This window comes from Dermochelys coriacea, chromosome 26 (genome assembly GCF_009764565.3).
Source record: "Dermochelys coriacea isolate rDerCor1 chromosome 26, rDerCor1.pri.v4, whole genome shotgun sequence".
Taxonomy (NCBI): Eukaryota; Metazoa; Chordata; order Testudines; family Dermochelyidae; genus Dermochelys; species Dermochelys coriacea.
The window spans coordinates 15,042,723-15,056,811 of NC_050093.1; the positions used below are offsets into that span (position 1 = coordinate 15,042,723).

The following is a 14,089-nucleotide window of genomic DNA, read 5'->3' on the forward strand; positions in this document are numbered from 1 at the left end:
TCAGTACCCACTGCCCGAGTCCAGGGCTTCGGGCCGAGGAGCAGCCTGGAGGTGCCAGTCAGCCCCCTGCCTCCCTTCTGCAGTAGCTCCCCTGCGCACGGGCCCTGCAGATAAACGTCCCCATCGCCGGGCGGGGCGGGGAGGGGGCACGGATCAGGCCCCCTCCCCAGCGGGGCGGCAACCTGCACAGAGCCCGGGCCGGGCACCTCTGGCCCTTTAAATCCCAGCCCCCTCGCCCCCTCCTCCGGCTTGATGACCACGCAGCCCCGCCCCCTCCGCCCATTGGCCGCCACCCGCCGGCATGCGGCGCTGCTGCGCGTGGCTGGGCTCCGCGCCGGGCCCCTGGCTGCTGGCCCCGCTGCAGGCCTGCGGCTCGCCCCGCGCAGCAAGACGCCCGAGGCGCTGCTGACCCCGCCGGAGCAGCGCTTCACGCTCCGCGCCGGCCTGCCGCAGCCTGGCCCTGACCGTGCAGAGCGGCTACGCCCGCGTCCCCATCTACCGGGAGGAGCGCACCAACCCGGGGGACGTGCTGTACCCCAAGCACCTGGCGCTCGTGGGCCCGGAGGCCTGCGCGCCGCTCGGCACCGTCAGCGGGTTCTGCAGCCGCCCCCCTGCCCTTCGTCTCCAGCGACGCCAAGCTGGATGCCGTCCTGGAGGGGTTTAAACGAAGTAGCTGCCCGGCCCTGGGGTTACTTGGGGCTTGGGCGTACCCACGGGTGCTCTCCCCTTGCGGTCAGCGCTGGCCCCAGTGCTCCAGCTTCGTGCTGTGCTGCAGGGAGTGGGGCCACGGGGGCTCTGGACAAGGCGCTCTCTTCCCTTGCTGTTGGCGCTGGCCCGATGCTCTGGTGCTGTGCAGGGCCAGGCTGGGGGTGCCACGGGAGAATCGGTCCCCTCGGCCCGCACTGACCTCCTGCCACAGCGCAGCATTAGGGGATATTGCACTGCCTGGAGTGGGTTGGCCAGGGAGGCTTTTCTCTCTGGGTCAGTGCTGCCCCCAATGCCCGAGCCTGGCCTTCCCCCCCCCCCAGCCCGCTTGCTGCAGGGGGAGGGTGGGCTGGGCTGCGCAACAGAGCGGATGGCACCAAGTGGAGGTGACTGGCTGAGACCCTCGTTAGGCGACGGACGGACGCTCTGGTGGCGGAGATGTCAGGAGCCGCCTTGCGTTGTGGGGCTGAGAGCCAGCCAGTGCAGTTACCGACTAGCTGAGCCCCAGTGCACTGATGGGGGTGAGCAGGAGTTGAGTCTTTCAGTGCTGCTGGGCAGCCAGCTTCCCATGTTCCCTGGGAGATGACTAGGGATGGCCATGCTCCAGGAGCAGGCGTGTGCGTTGGAGCCAGAGCACTGACTGACTGTAGTCCCGTCATTGATTGGAGTCTCTCGCTGCTCCCAGGGCATTGACAGCGGGCCCTGGGTTGGCTCCTTATGGAGTGCTGGCTGATGACACTTTTGGCTTGCCCTGGTGGGCTGAGCGCACTGCCCTATCCCTAGAGGGAGCTTGCTCAAAGCCGGGCACAGAGGCTAGAATTCGGCAAGTTTCCCTGCCCCAGGTATTGTGACTTTTCTAATGCTGAGCTGGAGTCCTGGCTCTCTTTGCACGGTGATCCGCCTCTTCTGCTCACTCCCCGCATGGCACTTCCTGGCCAAGGGGTGGGGTTTGCATGTGTCTTTGGAGCAGCTGGAGTGGAGGTGGATCCCTCTCGGGGAGACTGGCCGGAGTGCTGCTCTGAAAAGTGACTTGCAAAGGGAAATCAATGGTGCTTGGACCTCCTGCATACAGCTGTTGAGGTCTTTGTTAAATCTGCTTGGGGTTTTTTGCCCTTGGGAACATCAGAAGTTCCCAGTGGGGTTTCTCTTGGCCTCCTGGGAGGGCACAGGTGGGCAGTGGAGTGAGCTGAAGGACTGTAAAATCTTTAACACCGAGAGCTTTGCTTCCAAGTGGTTCGTGGGTGTCTGAGTTGCATGTGGTTGGCAAAAACTAACCTAACTGCACAGTGTTTTAAACAGCCTGATTGCAAACTCTGCACCTTCATGGCTGCTTCGGGAGCGTGGTGCTCTCCTTGCCCGGCTGCTGCAGGGCCTGGTGGACAACAACCAGCAGAAAGCCCTTTTGTCCTGACCTCCCCCAAGGTAGTGCCAATTTCAGTACAGTCAGGAAATGCCCTCCTTCCCCGTGGGTCCTGGGGAAGGTCACCTTCAAAACCAGGCTCTTCCCTCCCGCAGGGTGGGGATAGGCTGTGTCCCCCCCAGGCCTGCTGGGCTCCAGGGCACGGGCCGGCAGGCCTGGCTTCGGTCTCTGCGGGGAGAGTGTTTTGCAAGAGCCAGGGCCCACTGCTGCCATGGAAACATCTGGCAGCGCCAGCTTGTTGCCTCCGTGACCTCGGCGTCACTGCAGGCCACTCTCGTCGCGGCGCAGAACGGCTAAGTGCATGTCGCCTTCTCCGCGCTCCCCAGGGCCCTCGGAGCAGGCTGCTTTTCACTCCTGGGTGGAGGCAGGGGCTGGGGGGGATCCGTGGGTCTGGTGTCGAGCCCCAACTCCTGCCCCAGCCATATGAGGGAGCCTCTCCATCTGAATGCTCTGCAGCTCTCACATGTCAAAGCCAGCACTGGACCAGGGGACCTCCAGCCAGCTCCTGGGGCCCCCCTGGCTGAAGAGAAGGCAGGGGAGGGAGACCTCGCTCTAATGCTGGGGCAGGGCGATGGGTGGCTGGCCTGGCTAAGGCACTGGACTGGGCTGTAGGAGGCCTGAATTCAAGCCAGGCTCTGCCACTGACCTCTTGTGACCCTGGGCAAGTCCCTTCACCTCCCCAGGCCTGTAAGAGAGAGAACTCTGTTGTCTCTCTTGGGGCGCAGCCTGTCTCGAACAGGGTCTGTGCAGTGCCTGGCACAGCGGGGCCCTTCCGGATTGCTGGGGTCCGAGTGTAAAGCAGACCGGCTCTGCTTGGCCCCTCACCTCCGTCAGAAAGCTGCTCGTTGTTGTGCCTTTGATAGGCCGTGCCCCCAGCCCTGACAGCTTGCTTCATGTCAAAGTCTAAAGACATGCGAGCTCTCAAGTAGCAGCCTACCCACAGCGTCCCTGCGGCATTAATCTAGGGCCGGTCACTGCAAAGTCTTCCAGGCAGGTGGCCTCCCCAGCAAACGTGCATGGCTGGATACCTGGGAACATCTGGCCAAAGGGCTAGAGAGAGGACACAAGGGACTGCAGCAGGTCAAAGCCGCTCACCTGAGCCCTGGAGGGCGCTGCCAGGGGAGGAGAACATCCTGTTTGTTGAGCTCAGACAGCCTGAGCTGAAACCCGGTTTGCGCAAGAACAGCTCGGGGAGACCCCACAGAGCAGAGCACGACCTGCACCCACGTGTGCTGCCCGTGCTGTGGGGGCACTGAGATCAGCACAAGGAGCCCCGTGACTCGGGCTTCAGCTGAGACAAACCCACGTGGGCAGAGCTGGGGGCGATGCCAGGCCTATTTACGCTGCCTGGTGTGCCCAAAGGCCCACTCCTTTGCTGGAGCACCTCACTGGGGGCAGGGCGTCTGGGTGGCTTCTCCTGCCATGCTGCTTCCAGCGTGCCATTCCCCTTTCCCCCATCCTCAGGTATGTCCTGGCTAGCTGGCAGCAGGTGTGAACGAAAAGTGCTCCTTTGCCCAATCACCACTGATTTCTGCTGAGTCCAGAGCACTGGCAGTCAGCACTCCTGGGTTCTGTTGTGAGCTCTGGGAGGGAAGTGGGGCTGGGGCTGGCAGTCAGCCCTCCTGGGTTCTGTTCCCAGCTCTGTTACTGACTTGTGTTGTGGAGTTGGTCAAGTCACTCCCCCCCTTCTCTGCCTCTGTTCCCCCTCCATAGAGTGCAGGTGACAATAGGGATGCATGTCACTAAGTGCTCCGAGCTCCTTAGAAGTGTGATAGGCGCTCAGAGCATTTGTTACGCCATTGTACTGCAGTAAAACCAGCTCTCCCGGGCCAGAGACGTGGGATCGGCAGCAAGAGACCAGACTTCTCGACCTACCTGCTGAGCACTCTCTGGTTAGAGCCCAAATCTGCTGCATGTGCAGCCTGGATGGTGTCACCAGCCTGAAGCAGCTGAGATGCCCTTGGAAGTGGGGTCTAGATAACTTGCATCCAAGAGTTTGAAAAGATTTGCCCTAGGAGCTCACTGGACCGTTAACATTGATTTTCATTAACTCCTGGAGCCCTGAGAGAAGTTAATGTTGTGCCAGTATTTCAGTAGGGTAAACTGGATGACCGAGGCAATCACAGGCCTGTCAGTCACACCGATCCTGCGCAGGGTAATGGAGTGGCTGATCCAAGACTGGAATAATAAAGAATTAAAGGAGGGTGATATAATTAATGCCAATTAACATGGGCTTATGGAAAATCCATCCTGTCAAACAAATCTGATATCTTTTTGGATGAAATTACAAGGTTGGTTGGTAAAGGTAACAGTGCTTCTGTCAGGCAGTTGATTTAGTACTGCACAGCATTGCTGATCAAAAATTGGAAGGACATACAATTAACATGGCACATGTTAAATGGATTAAAAGCTGATAGGTCTCAAAATGAGAGAGACAAAGTGGGTGAGATAATCTCTTTCATTGGACCCACTTCTGTGGGTGAGAGAGAGGAGCTCTTCAGGGCTTGGAAAGGTACTCGGGGTGTCCCAGCTACACACCAGGCCGAAGGGGTTGTTATGCATAAGGAGTTACACCTGTCATGTTGGAAGAGACTCAGGATCAAGTGGGCAGTTAACACCTCTGCAGTCATGGGACAGCAGACAGAGGGCTAGTGGGTTACCGATTGTTGGAATGAGACAGGCATTCGGTGTCTACTGAGTGCATGGTTTCTAGTGTCTAGCAAAGTTAGGAATTGAAGGTCCCAGGCTTGTCTTTTGAAGGTGTTGTGCAGGTTTCCTTTGAAGACAAGGACTGACGGGTCGGATGCAGGCTGATCACTTTGTGAAGAGTGTTCACCCACAGGATGTGTTTATATTTTAGCGTGTTCCTGGGTGAGTTAATTGGAGAGCGCAGTGATTGGCTGGTTTCACCCACACAGTTGTTGGGGCATTTAGTGCTGTGACAGGCCTGTGTAGGACCCACGGATCTTGACAGGTGTGCGGTCAGGGGTGTTGATCATCGCAGCAGTGGAGATGTGTCTGCAGGTTTTGCAGCTGTTGTTCTGTGGGGGGGAGGGATAGCTCAGTGGTTTGAGCATTGGTTTGCTAAACCCAGGGTTGTGAGTTCAATCCTTGAGGGGGCCATTAGGGATCTGGAGCAAAAATTGGGGTTGGTCCTGCTTTGACTAGATGACCTCCTGAGCTCCCTTCCAACCCTGATATTCTATGACAGGCTCTGGTGCCGCTTAGGGGTCCTGGTCTGTGGGGAGCTGGCTTCTGATGATGAGCTTGATGAGATTAGCTGGTTGAAGGCTGCAAGAGGAGGGTTTGGGAAAGATTTATTTCAGGATGAGGTCCCTATGGGTTGTAATTGTTTGATGATATCCCATTTGGGTTTCCCATTTGGGTAGGTGACAACTAGGGGTGTGCGGTCAGTGGGGGTCTCAAAATGTAACTGTAAACAGGAAATACTCATTGGATGGGTGTGTTTCTAGTGGGGGGCCTGCAGGGATCGGTTCTTTGCCCTATGCGATTTAATATTTTTATCAGTGACCTAGGAGAAAACATAAAATCAAGTTTGCAGATGACCCAAAAATTGGTAGAGTGGCAAATAATGAAGCGGACAGGTCACTGATCCAGAGAGACCTGATTTGCTTGGTAAACTGGGCTTAAGCAAACAGAATGTGTTTTAATACAGCTAAATGTAAATGTACACATCTGGGAGCAATGACTGCAGGCCATGTTTTCAGGATGGGGGACTTTCTTGGGAAAAAATGACTCTGGAGAAGATATGGGGGTTAATCAGCTAAACACAAGCCATGCAATGCTGTGGCCAAAGGGCTAATGCAATCCTGGGATGTGAAAACGGAGGAATCTCCAGCAGAGAGGCGATTTTCCCTCTGTATTTGGCACTGGTGCGACCACTGCTGGAATCCTGTGTCCAGTTCTGGTGCCCACAATTCAGGAAGGATGTTGATAAATTGGAGAGGGGACAGAGAAGAGCCACGAGAATGATCAAAGGATTAGAAATCCTGCCCGAGAGTGAGAAATTCAAGGATCTTAATTGATTTAGTTTAACAAAGAGATTAGATCCCAGCCTATCAGTACTTACGTGGGGAACAAAGATTTCAGAATGGGCTCTTCGGTCTAGCAGAGGAAGATCTGACACCATCCAATGGCTGGAAGTTGAAACAAGACAAATTCAGACTGGAAATAAGGTGCATATTTGTAATGGGGAGGGTAATTACCCAGTGGAACAATTCACCATGGATCATGGTGGATTCTCCATCACTGTCCAGTTTGAAATCAAGGCTGGCTGTATTTCTAGACGCATTGCTCTAGGAAGTATTGTGGGGCTGTTCTCTGGCCGGTGCTGTACAGAATGCCCTCATCACTGAACAGGGTGGTCCGTGTACTGAATCGTGTGGCATCTCTGCAGGCAACATACACAACCCAAAAGGAGTCCTCCATGTGCATGAACTCACCCGTACCGTGCACAAACTCCCCCCGCATGGAGGGTGCTGTTTGGCAGAGCAAAATGGTGTGCAGCCAGACAGAATGGTCCTGAGGGCTGGATCTGGCCCGCAGGTTGCCAGCTGGACCCCCACGACCCTTCTCTTGGAATCTGTGAGTCCCGTAGTCAGAGAATGGGAAGAAGGCAGGGCTGGATACCAGCCACCTGAGGGCTCCCCAAACCTCCACGCGTCCCCAAGAAGAAGCACCCCACACATCCCTCTCTGCTCCCTGGAGTGTACTGTGGTCCCTGGCCTGTGCGTGGCGCTGCTGAGCCCCAGCCGGGCGAGGGAAGGCCCTGCTCCAAACAGGGCCCTTGAGGAAAATCTCTCCCTTGGCCATCTTCGCTGCTGCAATGTCCTGCCTGGAGTGGGGGGACAGAGAGTGCTGGGGGACAGGAGAAGGGGGCTGACGCCTAGCCCCTTGCTCTGCCCCACCCTTCCTCTGCTGCTCCGTAGTTATTTGTAAAAAGCTGTGTCAGGATGGAGAGGCAGAGTTCTCTGGTGGTCAGAGCATGAGGCTGGGAGCTTCTCTTCCTGACTTGCTGGGTAGCCTTGAACCTCTGAGGCCTCTCTGGTGCCTGTAGCAAGCTGTGTAACCCGCCCCCCAGGCAAATCGCACCTGGCCATTGTGCAGAAGGTGAACAACGAAGGCGAGGGCGATCCCTTCTACGAGGCCATGGGGCTGGTGATGATGGAGGACGTCATCGAGGAGATCATCAGGTCGGAGATCCTGGACGACTTGGATGACTACAGTGAGTGAGCCCCGTCCGGTCGCCCCAGCAGCTTGGGTCAGGTCTGGGGGGCTACAGAGCCCCCGGGGACACTTGTGCAGGCGGGCAGTGCTCTGAGTGCATTGTTCTGTGCAGGCGGCTCTGCGCCTGCCTATCCCCCAGCCTCTTCTCCTCCCTTCGGCCCAAGCCAGGCTGGCAGCAGAATGCGAATTCCCCCAGGATTGCCCCAAGCTCTTCCGCAGGAGGGCAGGAACCCGGGTTGCCTGCAGTCCGTTCCAAGCTGTGGGACTCGAGCAGTTAGTGGGAGCATGGGGGAGCTGGCTGCAGTGCTGTATTCCCAGCTCTGTCATGTTTCCTGCATGACTTAAAGCAAGTCCCTTCCTGCTCTGTGCCTCAGTTTCCCTGTGTAAGGTGGGGGGGCTGAGGTGCCTTTGCACTGTGCTTTGGGATCGTCGGCCTGCAGCTGCTCTGGGGGTCCCCAGAGTCCAGGGATCCAGGTTATGCTGCGGCTGGTGTGACTTGGCTCCACCTGCCCTGTCTTCTTCTCTCTGACATCGAGGAGAACAAGGTTCGGAAGAGACCGGCCCCCATGGGCACCCTGCTGGAGCCCAGGAAGGAAGATTTCTCCTTGTTCAAGGGCTCTGACAATGAGCACAAGGTGAAGATCTCCCCGCAGCTCTTGCTGGCCACACAGCGCTTCCTATCCCGAGGTGAGTCAGGGCAGGGAGCAGCTGCAGCTGCCCAGGCTCTCCCTGTGCCACCCGCCTGCTCCACAGCTCCTGCATGGCATGCCGGGTGGGAAAGGCCTGGGGCATCTCCAGTCTGATCACTGGCAGGAGGGGGCTCTGGGCTCTCCCTGCCTGTGGGACAGCCTGGCCTACCTCCCCTGCAGACCGCCGTCCGTCTGACCCGTTACACACAGTGCAGTTCCGTCCCCTGGGTCGGGGCAGGGGGGAGCAACTGGGGCCCATCCCTTAAACTCCCTGCAGGCGCGTCCTGTCCCTGGAGCCAGCGGCTCAGGCTGCGTTCTCTTGCCCCTCGCTCCCCACCAGAGGTGGATCTGTTCAGCCCGACCCATGTCTCCGAGAAGGGTTCCTGCTGCATCTACTCAAGCACCCCAGCGTCAACCAGGAAGCGAATTCAATGAGAGCGACCGCCTGGCGCCTGAGCACTACCTGTACCAGCGCAACCAGCCTGTCAACTACTTTGTCTGGTGCTGCAGGTACCAGCCTGCCCCAGTTACCCCCCGAGATCAGCTAGGTGGTAGCGCTGGGCTGGCGTCCGGTGCGTGAGAGGAGGCTGCCCGCCGGCAGGGCACTGGGCTGGATTCTGTCCCTGGCTGTGCTCTGCAGCGTGACCTCAGGCACGTCCCTGTCCTCCTCTGTGCCTCTCTTGCCCTCCTGCGTTATCTGAGCGCTCCATTTTCCTTGTGCAACCGAGCCCTTATCTCACTGCTCTGCTACACACGCCTAGGAGTGCGGGGAGCCAGGCTGTGGGCTGGTGCAGGGTTTGCAAGTGCGTTGGATATTGGGAGGCGGGCTTGGGGCAGTGCCAGCTTGGCAGCAGGTACGGCAGAGAGCCTGCGGGCACTGACTGTCCACCCTGTGACCAGCGAATGCAGCAGCAGGGAGGAGCCTCCTGACGAGCCCCTGGCCAGTGCTGACCCTGACCTGTGGCCCTCTCCTCCGCAGGGCAGGCTGGAAGTGGAGATCGGGAAGGAGGGGCTGAAATTCGAGAACGGCGCCGTTCTCATTGGGGTCTCGGCACTGATGGCGCCCTCCTCGGGTGAGCACCTGCGTCCTGCCACCAGCAGCAGGGCTTGGCCCCGGGGCCTGGCGGCAGCTCTCTGGGTTGTGGTTGCAGCACTGCAGAGCTGCCCCCGAGAGCCCGGTGCTGTGGGGAGTCCAGGCCCCGAGTTCTGCACGGCTCCTGGCCTGGCTGGGGTGTTGCTGGCTGGCTGGTAGCAGAAGGGGTGATGAGCCTGGCGGTGTGGCCATATGCCACGGGTGGGGAGACCTGGAGACCAGGTTCCTTCCCAACCAGCAGTTGGGGTGTTGGGCTCCCCACTGGCTTCCCATCCCTCTGGCGCCTGATTTCTGCCTGCCAACAGTTCACCAGTCGCCAGTGTCCACCCTGCGGCCGAACCAGCATGAGCAGCTGCTCAACTGCAGCAAGAGCACCGCCTACTCCATGTACTGCCCCGACTACACCGTCGGGGCACTCACCGACCTACAGTTCATCAAGGTAAGGGCCGCCCGCTGGCGTTGAAAACTCCACAGCTTCAGCTGGGCTGGGAGCAGCCAGTCCTAATCCTGGGCGTAAAAGAGCTGGGTTTTTAGGGCCCTACAGACATGCATCATTGTGCTCTCGGTGCCGGGCTGCCAAGGAGACAAGCCACTGCGCGGTGTGATTGTAGCCACAGCCACGCTCCCCCCTCACTTGAGTGAATGGGTGTGCAGCCACACCCTGCCCTCGGGAAGGAGCAGCAAGCTGGGCAGCAGGGAGGGACTGCTACCTCCTGCTAGGGTTCCAGCGCTGGCTCTCCCCTAGGACCATCTAGGTTCAGATTCAGAGCATGCCACAAGTGAAATGACTCTGCTGGTGCTCAGCCGTTCCCTGGGTCTCTGGCCATGTCTCCTGTGCTTGAAGGAGAGCCAGGACCTGTGGGAGGTACACAGCATCCCGAACCCTGGGGTGTCCCTGGTGGCACTGTGCTTTGGGACAGCCTCTGTCCCCTCGTGATTGCGCACCTCTGCCATCTCCCTGGCTGGGAGACCCCCCACCTGTGGGGACACCGACGGGGTGCTTTGCCCCATCCCTGCTCTGGTCCCCTTTTTTTTTTCTCAGGCATCATGCGCCCCTCTGGGTCTCACTCACTTTCCCACACAGCAGCCTTTCTGGAGCAGCTGCACCCATCCAGCCTTGCCCCGGGTGGGCACCATCCCTCCAGGGAGGGCTGGCTGGAGCCCCGACAGCACCCAGCCCTGGGGCTGGAACCTGGGCAGGAAAGGGGAGCACCCAGGCCCTTGTGCCCGGGGCGGGCTGGCACACTCAGGGCTTTGGCTCACCTCCCCTAGGTGACCCGGCTGCAGTATCTCAATGCCCCGATGGTCTCCAGGATACAGCCGTCCCCCGAGTCCGCCCGACAGCGTGGAGTTGAAGATTGTCCCCAACAGCCAGACAAAGCTCCTGGATGACAGGAACACTCTGCCAGGTACCGTGGTCAGCGCACAGGGGGTGCTGTGCAAACACACTCCCCGAGGCTGCTATGTGCCACTGGAGGTCCACTTAGCTGGCGTTCACTGGGGTGGCCCAAAGCACAGCACTCTAGGGGCAGCTCAGGGGGGCACACGCCAGGCCTCTATGTGCCCAGTGCAGATGGGCTGGTCAGGCTGTGGCCAGCTCCAGTGCTCCCAGACCCCATCCTGGCTTCTGCGTGAGGACTCGTTGCGATCTGAACCCAGCTGGCTGCCTGCACCCACCCCTTCATGCTCACCCCGCTACTGCATGCGCATGTCTGTGTTTAACCCCTTCGCTGCTGTCCACGCAGGCGCGGCTCTCCACAGCAGTGGCTGCGTCTGGTGTGTCAGCCAGGTTTCCTTTCGCTCGCTGACTGGCTGCGTGTCTCAGTGTTGGAAGACGAGGAGGCCTGTACGCTGGGCTCCTCCCCCAGCTATGAACCCTCATGCTGTAGGGCATGATGGAAGGGGTCAGGAAGGAACTTCCCTGGGGCAGGCGACTCCAGAATTGCCCACAGGGAGGCCTGGTCCAGGCTGGCTGGGCTCATTCTCTGACCCAGCTGGAAGGCAGCACAGTGAGCTCCCTGGGATGGAGGGTCTGTAGGGCTTAGGACGGGGATGTCTGGAGTCAGCGCCCGTCTCCAGTGTCCCCTGGAATGGCCTGGTGCTGCCTGGTCTTGTGTGCCCCATCTCGCCTCTCCCTGCCCAGCACCCCTGCAGTGACCTGGGGACCCCGGCCTCTCCCAGCCCCCTCAGCAGGTGCTCCCCATCTCTGCTGTTCTCCACAGGAAGCAGCTGAGGGTTGCTTGGTAGCTGCTGGGGGCATGCGCTGGCGGGCACCCCCCAGCTAGGCCGATAACCCTGCCTGCATGTTGTGTCTTTCACTCTCTCTTCCCTCGTTTTCAGCAGCTGAACATCTCTCTCTTGCGCTCTGTCCAGCCACGCACTCTTTCTTGGGCACAGCTGACCTCTGCAGTTGATGGCGGGTTCTGCGGGATCCCTGGGGTTACTGATGGGCAGGAGGTAAATATCTGAACCTTTGTCCGCTTGGTACAGAAGGGTTCTCCCCCTGCTCTGCCCGTGGGGCTCGGGGTGGGGAGGGTTCCCTTTGATCTGCTCTGGCCAGTCCCCAGGGGCTGGCTGTCTCCGTCCTAGTCCTGTCTGGGTGCCCACCCCACCCCTGTAGCCATGTCTTTCCCCCGAGGCCTTTCGGGAGGCCCTGAAAGTCGTCACTGGCTACAGCTCAGGCTGCTGGGCTCCAGCACTGCCCGACTGTCACCGTCTCGTTTCTGGAGCTCTTGGTCCCCGTGAGCGGCAGCCTGGCAGGATGGGGGTAGGGCGGAGATTGGTGCTGCCCTCTCTCGGGAGAGGGGCCGCGGGAGCCTGCCAGTACCACCCCAGCGTGTGGTTGGGAAGAAGGCCCACGGACGATCACGTAGGACAGCTCGGAGGGAGACCAGAGCTGGCTTGGCCTCCCTGGTAAGGAGCCAGGCTAGCCGCTGTGGCTGCCGGATGCTCATGCACCGTCCCAGTGGCACCCCCTGCAGCCGGGGTGCAGAGCAGTTCCCTCAGGCAGGGTGCTGGCGCCCCAGCGTGGCCAGTGCGCTCGGCCTTCCCTTCTGCTCAGCCAGTGAGCCCTGGCCCCCAGCATAGGCCTGGTTCCCTGCTCGGGCTGGTGAATGGGGCCCCACGCCCTGGGTGGTGGGTCAGTGTCCAGAGGGGAATTAGCCCCCCGCGTTCCTGGCTCCTGTGGTCCAGTCCGGGTCACGGCACTGCAGTTCTGCAGCACAGCCCGAGCGCTGGGACACGGCCGTGGGGGGGGCCGGGAGTTGGGCTGGAGCTGTCTCCCTGGTTACATTGACTGCTGGCGGGAGCTCCTGGGCCCAGCCTTGCTGCAGGCAGCGTGGCCTACTGGGCTGAGACCTGGATCTAGTCCCAGCTCTGCCACTGGCCTGTGTGTGACCTTGGGCAAGACCCTGCCCTTCCCCCTGCCTTAGTTTCTCCATCTGTACAAGGGCTTTCGGGTACTGTGGGTCTTGGAGATCTGGGGCCAAATGGGCGTGTAATGGCTGCTCTCTCTGCTCTGGTACCAGGAAAAAGCAGCCAGCCCCTTGGGGAAGATGAGCACACGGGCATCTAGCCCCTCCCCCCGCAGGACCCGCTGATGGCAGCGCGGGAGCACCAGCCTAGCATCCTCCCGTCTGTGCTAGCCGCCCCTTGACTGGGAGTCAGTCCCCGGGGACTCTACTGACAGCAGCAGTAATCTCATGGGGCGGGATGCCCCAGATGCCCTCCGCACCCCCCTGCTGCCCTGAAGGATGCCAGCCACTTGGACTCTGCTCCAGAGGATCTCGCTGCATCAGAACCAACTGCCAGGGCAGCCAGAGCTGGATTCCAGTCCATGGGAGATCGACCCAATCCCCCCTCAGTGGCCGGAGCCCTGGGCAGCGTCTGTGCCAACAAACCTCCAGGGAGCAGCACGCCCAGATCGAACCAGACCCACTGGGGGCACCTGGCGAGCTGGGTGGGGGCTGCAGGAGAGATGCAGGTGGCGGGTTGTGGGCTGGTTCCTCCATGGGGTGCCCTGTGTGTGTCCCTGGACTGGGCATTCCTCTCCTTGGTGTGTTCTCTGCCAGGCTGCCCTTGGCTGTCCCTCCTCTTCCAGCATCAGCCTGCGCCATTCCCCTGTGCCCGCCAAGCCAGCTCTGCTCCTGCTGGGATTCCTTGGCCTGCCCCAGGGCAGAGCTGTGTGATCGCGCCCCATGGGGCACTAGGTGCCACCCCACACCGGCCACTCAGTGTGAAACACCCTGCCCTCCTGAGCCAGGGCCCATCTGCCAGCCCCTTCCAGCAGAGAGCCCACACGGTAGGCTGGGAGCTCTGCCCCTGCGCCCTCACCTGTCTCTCCCCCGAGGCCCTGGGGGCGCTGCCCTTGCCAATCTTCACAAGTGGGCCCTGGTGGGGCTGCTCTTCAGTCACCTGGGCTGATTGCTGGGGGCACAGTCCTTGCAGCCCTGTCGCACCCCCCCCCCGAGGAGGAGCAATCACAGGGTCTCTAGGCACATGGTGCTTTGATTGCAGACGGCTTCAGATGGTCACCTGAGCAGCCCCATGAACCAGAGATCCGCACATGCAGGGGCACAAGCCCTGGAGAGCCACGGATGCAGTCCGCCTGCAGCCGGACCCACCCCTTGTCCGGGCGCAGGGCCGCTAGCCGCAGCACGGGGCGCTGGGCTGGACACCTGCCACGGGTGCTCATTTCCACCACCAGTGTGTTCAGTCCGTGTGAAGCTGGGCGCCAGAAGCCGAGCGTCTCCGGAGCGGCAGAGCCTGGCGAAGAGCCGGGGCCGCGCAGGTAAAGGAGTTGTAATCTGCCCTGTATCCTTGCCTGTCTGTACCTTTCCCAGGGACTGCGCGCCGTGTGGGGAGGGGCTGTTGACAGGCCTCGGAGAGGGGGGGCCCTGGCTGGATCTTAGGGCACAAGGTAGGTGCTGCAGTTAA

The 14,089-nt window shown here is 60.3% G+C and overlaps 1 protein-coding gene across 1 annotated transcript; it reads left to right on the top strand.

The window, feature by feature from the left end:
• The first annotated feature begins 252 nt into the window (after nt 1-252).
• Nucleotides 253-13,468, top strand: LOC122457520 (metal transporter CNNM3-like). Its single transcript, XM_043502916.1, is given in 10 exon segments — nt 253-706; nt 7,227-7,370; nt 7,832-8,059; nt 8,463-8,628; nt 8,977-9,134; nt 9,460-9,593; nt 10,427-10,489; nt 10,491-10,563; nt 11,495-11,611; nt 12,682-13,468. Coding segments are annotated over 9 exon segments (1,494 nt in total). The 3' UTR covers nt 11,569-11,611; nt 12,682-13,468.
• The last annotated feature ends 621 nt before the right edge of the window (nt 13,469-14,089 follow it).